The following is a 12,040-nucleotide window of genomic DNA, read 5'->3' on the forward strand; positions in this document are numbered from 1 at the left end:
AAGGCCACATCGTGATTTCATTCTTAATTCAATCAAACGTTGAGCCTTAATGGATACCATATGGATGCTTCAGAGATCAAAGTATGCAGGTTTAGCGTTTGGATGGTTTTCCCCTCATCATGTACAAATGCCACTTTTACAACTGTCACATTAGCAATGCTGGTTTTTCCTCAATATAAAAATAACAAAGAATATTAATTAAATATTACATGTTCTGAGGAGTGCCAATTCTTCTACATTATGTTGCTACTATTATTTCTGGATTGAGTTTTTAAATTCACGGTTTTTAAAGAGTGTTTGGTTTCCAAAACACTCATGTTAATTTTTCCAATTATTCTAACGACCTGTAGATAAAGTTAACTGTTATTTTTTTCCTTCCAGTCAAACTTTGCGCTGTAAAAATCAATTAAGTAACCAGGGTATAAGCAGGATAATCTATGGCTAGGTGTACCTTAAACAATTTTAATGCACGACGAGGAGGCGAAGAACCACCTGACGCAAAGTGGAGGGTGGTTGCCTCAGTGAAGTGCATTTAAATTGTTTAACGTGTAGCTTACATGTAGCCTATTTTCACTTCTAGGCCATTTTAGTTCAAGGTAGTAACAAAGCAAAACTGTGTTTGAATCCTTTCTTTTAATCTCAATACTGAGAAAGTAAACACCGCGTTGAGCAAATTTATGAAAAAATATTTACAGGAAGTGGGCAGAGTATACAGTACAGCACTTTACATTGATAGCACATCAGCAAACATACAAACAAAACAAGTCAGCGTTCTGGATTAAGCACTTCTTACCAAAATCAACATGATCTGTTATCCAAACTATATTCTGATAATTTATTCATATATTTACAGAATACCTTAAATGCACAACATTCACCTTGTATTCTATTAACATTTTAGAATTAGTTAGGCACACAGTTGTAGAATGAGGAGTTAGGGTTGTTTTAAATGCAGTCCAAACACTGATGCACAATGATTACATAAAAAAAAAAGTACTGCATGTTTTTCACATTTTACGCATACATTCTAGACATTTCCAAAGCTGCTAAACTACTTCTAATCTCGTTTTGGGTGGACAGTAAATGCCCTGACTTGCAACATAATCTTTTTGTACAAATAGGCCAAGCCATTCTACAGTAGAGCATAAATCAGGGGTCTACAGGCCCCTACAGATGAACAGAGGCGCGTAAGTGCGTGCAACAGTTGGGGCAATGGGTTCGGGGTGGTATGGGGATCAGGGGTGAATCAATGCTTGCTACAGACATATAATACAATTTGAAATATTTAGACCTTTATCTGGACCAGTGTAGGAGAAAGAGAATTGTGAAGATGGCTGTTCAAACTGAAGGTTAAATATGGGCGGGAGTGAGGTTATTGGACAGATGAGAGAGGGAGACTGATTACGACTGGTAAAAGAGATGAATGACATGTTGATTGGTGGGACACTGCTGGATGCAGCAGATGGGCAAATTCCATTTTAAATTGAGCATCACTATGCCCTGCTCATTTCACTTTATTTTGAATTTAAATGTTACCCTGATAGCATAGCATTAAACATTTAAGAAAATAAGAAAACATGAAAATATATAAATATGTAAGGAATATTTTCCATTGATGGTCCCTGGGTACATGAGACCAAATGAGGGTTTTAATATCCCAGGTAATATCTTAAATAAATGACCTATTTTTAATAAAGCTTACCCCAACCCTAATCCTTACCCTAACCTTTTAAAAATTACTTGTGATTACTACGTGAGGTACACCCTGAAGTGACCATTGTACTGTATGTACACTTCACTAATTGTCTTCTGGAAGGGCGACTGAGGGTTTCAGGGCATTTTCAGACCTGTAGCATGTTTGATTTGTTCTAAAACAGAAGCTAAAATTGAAGCAATGTTGCATTTTCTCCTTGGTTTGGTTCGCTTTCACAAGGCAATATTTCAAAACGGATCAAAAGTGTGTTAATAACAGTCAGTGAACATGCTATCCCCTCACTGGTCACAATGTTTCTGTGCTGTTCTTGGGTTAAAATTATATACCTGTAAAAATGTGTCAACCATTACAAATTTTTAAAGTATTGTTAATGTCACAGTTATGCAAAATGTCACCGCACGGTACAGAATGCGCGTTCCAGCCAGAGGTTGAACGGCAAATAAACATTTTCCTTCACTCGGATGGATATGAGTTGTAAAATTTATGTAATGTTTATTTTTATCCTTCATTAGTTGCTTTTGCATTATTTGCATTAAAGTGCCTTTTCTCGCAGTAACAGAGCTCTCCCTGTCTCCCTTACACACACACACACACAAACTTGTTTTTATATCATTGTGGGAACTCTCCATAGACTTCCATGCATTTTATGGATTTTTTACAGATCTAACGATCATTTCTATCCCCTACCCCTAAACCTAACCCTCACAAAAACCTTTTTCTATTTTTTACATTTTCAATAAAACATCGTTTAGTATGTTTAATAAGTAATTTCCCTTGTGGGGACCGCTGGCTGGGCCCCACAAGGTAGGTGATCTCAGGTTTTACTATCCTTTGGAGACATTTGGTCCCCACAGTGTAGTATAAACATTTACACACACACACACAGCAGAAAGCCACGTAAAAATTTTTTTTTATCTGTCAAAAAGTTGCTAACGCCGTCCTACTTGTGTTCTGCTGCCCACTATCCAGAAGAGAGAACCGATCGTACTAAAATTACCATATTACCTTAATTATAAAGCATCTCATATTTTAAACTTGCAATTATATCTAATATAATCGCCAAAAGGCTAAATCCACGTTTTGATGATGAATTACAGTGACATGCTGATCTAAAGATGTCGTCTCCTAAGATCCATCAGGTATGTTCATAGTTTATATAGGGATATTGTTTGATTTGTTGGTTTGTTGGGTTCGGATTGCGTTCTTACCACAAGCAAACCGCTTCAGGGTTAATTTGCAATCGGTCCGGGTTTGTGGATCCGAGTGCGATTGCAGTGTTCATACATGCCTAAATAAACCAAACTAACGGAGAAAATGCACCATGTTCCGATACAAATGCTCCAGACGAGCCAGGTTTGAAAACTCCCACAAAATCCCAAGTAACATCTTACATAAAATGACCTATTTTTACTAGCCTTAACCCCAACCCTAAACTTTTTAAATGAATGGCAAGGACTCGTCACCCAGAATCACCTTGAAGTGACCATTGCATGTACACTTCGCTAACGGTCTTTTGGAAGGGCCCTTCACACAGCTGCTCACTTTTATGTGGAGTGACCCAACGAGTAGTGCCTCCTTTCCGCAGTGCCCTTCAAAGGAATTTGCCCAGTATGGCTAATAGCAGAGGGGAAGAAATGATGAAATATAACATAGGGATTTTGTTCCTTACAGTACACATGAAATGAAACTGGTCCTCACAGTACACATGAAAGTGGATAGGTCCTCACAAATCAGATTCAGGCATATCTGGAATGTCTGCAATATTCGGCATTACATATCCAGTGCCACAGCTACCATTGAGCGTGATGTCTTTGCCCAATGGAGGGCCGTTCTGCTTGCGGTAGTTAGCCGGCATGGGCGAAGGAGCTTCAATTGGTGTCTTTGCCTGGAGAAGACTGGCATCATCATTTTCATCCTCTTCTCTGGTCCTACAAGTGGTCTCTTTGATAATGTGACCCTTCTTATAGGAGATTGTGGACAGACTGCCTGCATTCTTGTCGATTATGTTCAGACAGCGCAGAATGAAGACCACAGGCACAGGGAGAATGGCTATGGCTACCAGCGAGATGCAGACTGCTAGGCCCCAGGGCGGGTAGTTGAGAGATTGTTCTTGAGCCTGAGAACAGACACAGCACATGGATTATTCTGGCAAAAGAATAATTCCACCTTAATCCTGTGGTAAAAAGGGCCTTTCCCATGGCGGGACTGAAGCCTGTTTTAGGTACTTTTCCCCAGGACTAGTGCTTTTTGTCACTTTCGCAACTAAGGAACTATTGTTCCTCGAAGCCGTTTTAGAGGACATTTTTAGCTCCTACTCCGGGGTAAATACTTTTGGAGTGTATAGGAACTGTGGGACTGTGGGAGGTGCTGCATCCTGTGATTGGTCAAAAACCTGCATTGATTAATGAGAGAAGCTTCATACCCACCATAGTAAACAATTAGCTGCAAGCCTGCTACTGAGAGGATTGCGCCAATTTTGTAATTCTCTGAACAGAAATAACTAACAAACAAAGTATTCAAAGAATCACCCGTTTCACATACAGTAAGTGTGTATTTGTGTGTGACTTCATCGGGAGACACGCTTTGAGTTTTCATCGCATCTGTACTGTGCGACTATAAAGAAAAAGTGATTTCTGGATTACAACATCGACTTTTTCCTGAGATGACGGATATAAATAATCAGATGCTTATCGAGAGTGGGTAATTTAACTTTATTATACACTAAACCATCATTAAATCTAGTTTACATGAGGGAAGTATTGCGTGCCTGTTACTGCTTGGTTAACTTGCATCAAGACGCCTTTTTAAGTCAATAAATGACTAATTTAGTGCAGTAATTTATGTTGAGTCATTAAAGCCTTTATTGTAAATGATAGTGTTGATAAATAGGTTTATAGTGCATTTTCAATATGCTGCACTGTTAAACAGTGCTTTCTCCGCCTCGTCTCATCATCTCCGGCTGCTGCACAGAGCACCACACGCATGCCTCGCAAGCCCAGTTTAAAGTGTAACCTGAAGTCACAGGCTATGTCCGAAAACTGGAAAATGCTGCCTTCGGAGGCTGTATAAGGATAGATGAAGGTAGGATGAAATAAGGTACTTTTTAAACTGTTTAAAGAGTTCCATTCATCCAAAAACACTGTTGTTTAAACCATTAACTGATAAGCCAAAGTTTGTATAAAACAGCCCTAAACAAACAAAAGTGTAGCTCTGATCCTGGCGTCCTCTGTCGGTGTTGTTGATTTTGTTGTTGTTGCTATTGAAATGCTCATGCAAATAATGTCCGAATAAAAATGGTCGATACTAGATGACGTCACTACAGTAGTTACTTTGCGAATGCAACAGGGGAAAAGTCTTCACGGGTGTTCCGTTCCTCCTAAGAGTTCTCATCTAGAAAGTTACCAAGGAAAAAGGACTAGGACTGTAGGTGGGAAAGGGCCTAAACTGTGCATCACAAGGCCCTAAGACTGAGTTTTTAACATTTAACAGGCCCTAAGGTTTTAAACATGGTTCTGTGAAAATGAAATGCTGCATCAGAGCTATTTTTTTTGTGAGTGGGGAGATTTTAAAACTTTAATGCTACATTTCTTGAACATTATAAAGTTTGCAAGAAACAAAATAGATATAAAACTGGAGCTAAAATTGCATACAAAAATAAAGAGTCTCTGTGTTACAAGATTCAAAATCCTGAAAACGAAACCCATTTTTTGTAAAAACACCTCAAATTTTAACACTTTGAATTCATTGTTATGATTTAGCTATTGATGATTAAAGACCTCGGCCGAGTTTGAAATGGCATACTACCCCTACTATTTCTGCCATAGACAAACATGGCAGAAGCAGTAAGAGTAGCATGGGTAGCATGCCATTCCGAACTCAGCCCTCTTTTCCACATTTTTCAATCAAGAGTACCTACCAGTTGCTGGTTCCAAGCACTGTAGCTAGGTGGCGACAGTCCCAGCTGAATGATACTTGCGACCAGAAGGCCCAGAAGCAGCACTGGTGTCACAAACTTCCACATGTAGTAATAGAAGCGGTATGGAGTGAAACCCAGCATGTCCTTTAAATCCTCAAAGAACCTGAATGACCATAGACGGAGAACCACTCAGCTTCTCATCAGGCCAAATTAGATCAGAGTTTGCTTACAACTTATGGACTACTTTACAACATATGTCCACAAATGGGCTTTGAACAATGTTCAATCATTGCAGTCAATTTGTTGAATAGTAGTGCTTATTAACATAACTGTAACTAAATAGAATTTTAAATGATATGCTATTTAGTGATGGTAACAAAGACACTGCTTGACATTTGAAAGACAACCTGACATCTGTTCCAAAGTGTTCTTAGTCACCTATGCCTTATGTGTCAAAGAGAAGTATTGGGTTACTACAGGTGCATCTCAATAAATTAGAATGTCGTGGAAAAGTTCATTTATTTCAGTAATTCAACTCAAATTGTGAAACTCGTGTATTAAATAAATTCAATGCACACAGACTGAAGTAGTTTAAGTCTTTGGTTCTTTTAATTGTGATGATTTTGGCTCACATTTAACAAAAACCCACCAATTCACTATCTCAAAAAATTAGAATATGGTGACATGCCAATCAGCTAATCAACTCAAAACACCTGCAAAGGTTTCCTGAGCCTTCAAAATGGTCTCTCAGTTTGGTTCACTAGGCTACACAATCATGGGGAAGACAGCTGATCTGACAGTTGTCCAGAAGACAATCATTGACACCCTTCACAAGGAGGGTAAGCCACAAACATTCATTGCCAAAGAAGCTGGCTGTATCCAAGCATGTTAACAGAAAGTTGAGTGGAAGGAAAAAGTGTGGAAGAAAAAGATGCACAACCAACCGAGAGAACCGCAGCCTTATGAGGATTGTCAAGCAAAATCGATTCAAGAATTTGGGTGAACTTCACAAGGAATGGACTGAGGCTGGGGTCAAGGCATCAAGAGCCACCACACACAGACGTGTCAAGAAATTTGGCTACAGTTGTCGTATTCCTCTTGTTAAGCCACTCCTGAACCACAGACAACGTCAGAGGCGTCTTACCTGGGCTAAGGAGAAGAACTGGACTATTGCCCAGTGGTCCAAAGTCCTCTTTTCAGATGAGAGCAAGTTTTGTATTTCATTTGGAAACCAAGGTCCTAGAGTCTGGAGGAAGGGTGGAGAAGCTCATAACCCAAGTTGCTTGAAGTCCAGTGTTAAGTTTCCACAGTCTGTGATGATTTGGGGTGCAATGTCATCTGCTGGTGTTGGTCCATTGTGTTTTTTGAAAACCAAAGTCACTGCACCCGTTTACCAAGAAATTTTGGAGCACTTCATGCTTCCTTCTGCTGACCAGCTTTTTAAAGATGCTGATTTCATTTTCCAGCAGGATTTGGCACCTGCCCACACTGCCAAAAGCACCAAAAGTTGGTTAAATGACCATGGTGTTGGTGTGCTTGACTGGCCAGCAAACTCACCAGACCTGAACCCCATAGAGAATCTATGGGGTATTGTCAAGAGGAAAATGAGAAACAAGAGACCAAAAAATGCAGATGAGCTGAAGGCCACTGTCAAAGAAACCTGGGCTTCCATACCACCTCAGCAGTGCCACAAACTGATCACCTCCATGCCACGCCGAATTGAGGCAGTAATTACAGCAAAAGGAGCCCCTACCAAGTATTGAGTACATATACAGTAAATGAACATACTTTCCAGAAGGCCAACAATTCACTAAAAATGTTTTTTTTATTGGTCTTATGATGTATTCTAATTTTTTGAGATAGTGAATTGGTGGGTTTTTGTTAAATGTGAGCCAAAATCATCACAATTAAAAGAACCAAAGACATAAACTACTTCAGTCTGTGTGCATTGAATTTATTTAATACACAAGTTTCACAATTTGAGTTGAATTACTGAAATAAATGAACTTTTACACGACATTCTAATTTATTGAGATGCACCTGTATAACTGCCTGTTGAAAACAGCCATAGATGCAAGATCAAACTCAAGCCACCAGAGGGCGCTGTAAGCTCTCTAATATAACACTCAAGCTGAGTCCCTATAAAACCTTTGATCTGCAGTTTATATCATACTTCTCAGTGCCATAGACCCAGGCCACAGCAATATTTTCCAGAAGAACCACGATGAGGAGAGGCAGAGTGGCAGAATAGTCGTCAAACATGGCCACAAAGTAGTTCCCAGATCGCTGGACAAACAGTAAACCAATACTGAAGGCAAGTACACAGCATCCAACTGTAAAAACAGCAGAGAAAGAATGGGTGTGCATATTTAAACTAAATAACATATAAACTGCACATCAAAATGTTATAATTGCAGCACGCTCTGAGTTATGAAGAACTTGTCCGTGTAGTTATCCTAGTGATTAAAGGGATAGTTCACTCATAAATGAAAATTTTCTCATCATTCACTCACCCTCATGCCTCCCCAAATGGGTATGACTTTCTCTCTTCTGCAGAACACAAATTATGATTTTTAGTTGAAAATTTCAGCTCTGTAGGTCCAAACAATCCAAGTGAATGGGTGCCAAAATTCTGATGCTCCAAAAAGCACATAAAGGCATCATAAAAGTAATCCATACGACTCCAGTGTTTTAATTCATATCGTCAGAAGTGATATAATAGCATTTGGTGAGAAACAGATCAATATTTAAGATCTTTTTTTGCTTGAAATTCTTCTCCCTGGCCAGTAGGGGGCGATATGCATGAAGAATGTGAATCACCAAAAACACAAGAAGAAGAACGTGAAAGTGATCTGTTTCTCACTCACACCTATCATATCGCTTTTGAAGATATTGATTTAACAAGTAGAGTCTTCTGGATTACGTTTATCATTCACTTGCATTGTATGAACCAAAAGAGCTGAGAAATTCTTCTAAAAATCCTCATTAGTGCTCAGCAGATGAAAGAAAGTCATACACACCTGTGATGGCATAAGAGTCAGTAAATGATGAGATACTTTTCATTTTTGGGTGAACCTCCCCTTTAAAGATCTGGACTGGTATAAAAGATCAAGAATCCCACGACAACACATTTGTTAACTTTTGCCCTTGTTTTAGAAGTTGTACTAGTGGGACTATCTCTGTAACTTAAGGATGCTGTGTTTTTTGTATTTTTATTTTTATATTGTTTGTGGCAGTGTTAATTTGCTTAAGTTCAACGGTTCCTTCCCTTTTTCTATTCTTTTGATTTTCTGAAATATGGACAACCAAAAAACGATCTAATTAAATCCCATAATTTTTGAAGAGTGATGGGTATTTGGCTTTTGCTTACCTGTGAGGTATTCCTTGCGCACTTTGAAGGTGTCGACGATAGGCGTAAGGATGCCTTGGATAGTACCGAACATGCTGCCTAGCCCCAGGTTGACCAACATGAGGAAGAACATGACGGACCAAAAAGGTGAGGCAGGGAAATGGGTCATAGCTTCAGTGAAGGCGATGAAGGCCAAACCTGTGCCCTGCACTGCCTTTGAGAGAGAACAGTGAAAGATGCTGAAAGATTCAAAGTATCTCTAAAATTACTTTTCTAAGAAATAAGACTTATGTTTTTTTCCTATTAACTTACATTGTAGAAGGGACTCTTTTGGGACCAGAAAATGCGGTGCTTATTGCCAGAAAATGTAAGAAATTTATATAATCATGTGATAGTCTTTTAAGTGTTGATGTTTAAATTTTAAAATAACATTAGATCACTGTCAGTAGCAGTGCTGTACATACTATATCCGTTTATTCTAGTCTGTTACAAAATTGCATTTTGTTTGAGGCCACTGCATTCATTATGTAACACATTTAAGTGTAAAGGGTTTACTGACAAACATAGATCTGGGTAAAAGAAAACACATCAAAGCATACATAAATGAAAGTGACAGAGAATAGAAAGAGCCTCCGATTTTCAAGAGACTACTGCTGCCCAGGACTCTTCTTGTAAATGTATATATGGTTTCATCTGGGTAAGAAAGAGAGACTGTGATATCACCTCAGCCAACATGTACCGCATTTATTTCCATTTGTTTCATCATGCAGTGCTCTCGAACACCCACACATTTCCTTCCATATCAACACAGGGGGAAACCATTTTACCTTCATTACCTGGCCACTTAAATCGTAAGCACTGCAATTTCCTCTGAAGTTCACATTATTTTTGGGCTGTTGATTCATAGCATTTTATGTATCCTCTGCATGTCTGTCTGATTGTCCATTAGCTATGTTAAACTAGATTTTTACATTACGAGTGGTGCTTGTCAATGTAAAATTCATTGACACAATTCTACAGTGTTGTGGATGGTTGCCAGGGCATTTCTATGTGGTTTCTAAGGTGTTCTGAGTGGTTTTTAGCACGATGCTATGGTGCTCTGGATGGTACTTACTGGTCTAAAGCCCAAAGTATACTTCGGTCAGATGCGAATGCTAGGCATCTGCGTACAGGATGCGTAGCACAAATTTTGTCATCAGCAGAGTGCTCGAGCACTGAACACATGCAGCCTGATTTATCAAAATGTGTGTACTCTGAACGTGCAGAATGCACATGCATCTGGAATTATTTGCAATAATTAGTGGGTCCACAAGGTGGCAGCACTCACAATTGAGCCTTTGCTGTCATGAAGAAGCGTTAGAAGGTGTAATTGCCGGCAAATATCAGGAGACGAATGTAAAAACAACAACAGAGGATATGCACGTCAAGAGAGATGTGCACTCGTGTGAGGAGGTAAGGAGATACCTGCATTTGTAAAACTCAAGTCTCAAGGAATATAAAGACATTTTTATGGGGCTAAACTCCTGAAGACAAATAGTCCAGTATCTCATAGCATTTGTAGTGCGCATGCGCCAACCGCCTGTGTATGCACGCACAGTCAAATGAAGTATACTTTGAAAGGCTGAGCGTCGACTTTACATAAACATCACGCATTAGCACCAAAACCGAAGAATACTTTGGGCTTTAGTCAAAAAAGCCCACTCCGAAGTCTCTACAAATCTGCTTCAGGTCCCTCCCTCATTGTAAGTCTATACGATTCTGTTATCTGTTTTATCGTCCTCCAGAAATCATAAGTCTGATCACTTAGAAAAGTAATAGCAAGTATCAATGTAATTTGCAGGCAACACCAATCAGGGTTTACACACTTTTTGACCAATTGATTTCAATGATTTTCCATGACAGGCCCGGCTCCAGCTCTAAGATGTAAGGTGGGCAATATGACCCTCTGGGTGGGCTGAACAACTGGAGTGGTGGGTGTGGTTGTCAAGGTGGGCTAGGCCCACCCAGGCCCCTCTGTGGAGCCAGGTCTGTCCATGACCTTGTTTGTGATTAATGGATAAAGATTTTTAAAAACCATTCAAATTAAGACACATTAGCTAATTAATCATTATGTCCAAATTGACTGATTGATTTTCAGTTGATTAAAAAATTTAAATCTCAAAAGAATGTGACTATGGATTGTGAGCATGTTTTACTCTTAAAAAGAACAATATCTGGCTGATGAAATATTTGTGAGCAGAACTTTACTAGAAAACATTTTCAATAAAGACTTAATATGTTATACATTTCCATGACTTTTCCAGGTCTAGAAAACACTTTTAAAATTCCCTGATATTTCCAGCTTTTCCATTACCATGGAAACTGTGACTAATAAGACTATATCTATTCCTGTATGATATGGGAACAGTTTTTTACAAAGGATTTTGACCAATAATGAGTGCTCACTGGTATTGGACAATCCTTCAAAGCATATGACTAGAGTGAGAGAGTATCCTGCAGGGTTAAATTCCATGGAAAGTTTGTGTATATCAGTTGTCACTGTGTATCAGTTGACTTAAGCTCCATCTTACCTTGTTCAGCTCCTCTTTGATGTCGCAGTTGTCTAAGCCTAGGCGTGGGTAATCATCCTCCACCACACCCCGGATAATGTTGGTCATTTGCTGGTAGTCCTCAGGACTAACATGACTGAAATTAATGTGGTGTGGGATCAAACTGGGATTGATCTCTTTGCCAAGGAAATCAATAATCTTCTTTGTGTTCCTTAAGATAAAGTACATCAAAAGAAGAACTGTCAACACACAGGCCATTGGGTAATGGCCAGGATCAGATGGAATCTGCAGATTTTTTTCCCCCACAATTTTTGCACTGATTTTTGGGGGATATCTGCAGAATTCTGCTGAATGGATTTAAACATGGTAAAGCGAAACCATTTGCCACTGAACTGTTTCATTAAGTAAATCTAATTATCAGACTGGATGGCCTAAGCATTAATTGTTAAAGGGATAATTTACCTAAAAAAAATAAAATAATTTACTCATCCTTATATTGTTGCAAACCCGTA

General features: G+C 39.1%; 1 protein-coding gene across 3 annotated transcripts in view; it reads right to left on the reverse strand.

Annotated features, from left to right (window-relative positions):
• Positions 1–624: 624 nt before the first annotated feature.
• slc6a15 (solute carrier family 6 member 15) overlaps positions 625–12,040 on the reverse strand; it is a 31,468-nt gene continuing 20,052 nt past the window's right edge. For all 3 annotated transcript variants that reach the window (XM_051657236.1, XM_051657235.1, XM_051657238.1), the window contains exons 8-12: positions 11,550–11,739; positions 9,001–9,193; positions 7,804–7,963; positions 5,631–5,793; positions 625–3,830 (exon numbers count right to left, since the gene is read on the reverse strand). In XM_051657236.1, coding sequence (XP_051513196.1) covers positions 3,438–3,830; positions 5,631–5,793; positions 7,804–7,963; positions 9,001–9,193; positions 11,550–11,739 — 1,099 coding nt within the window. In that variant the 3' untranslated portion in view covers positions 625–3,437. The remainder of the gene's footprint in view (positions 3,831–5,630; positions 5,794–7,803; positions 7,964–9,000; positions 9,194–11,549; positions 11,740–12,040) is intronic.

This window comes from Myxocyprinus asiaticus, chromosome 26 (genome assembly GCF_019703515.2).
Source record: "Myxocyprinus asiaticus isolate MX2 ecotype Aquarium Trade chromosome 26, UBuf_Myxa_2, whole genome shotgun sequence".
NCBI classification, from domain to species: Eukaryota; Metazoa; Chordata; class Actinopteri; order Cypriniformes; family Catostomidae; genus Myxocyprinus; species Myxocyprinus asiaticus.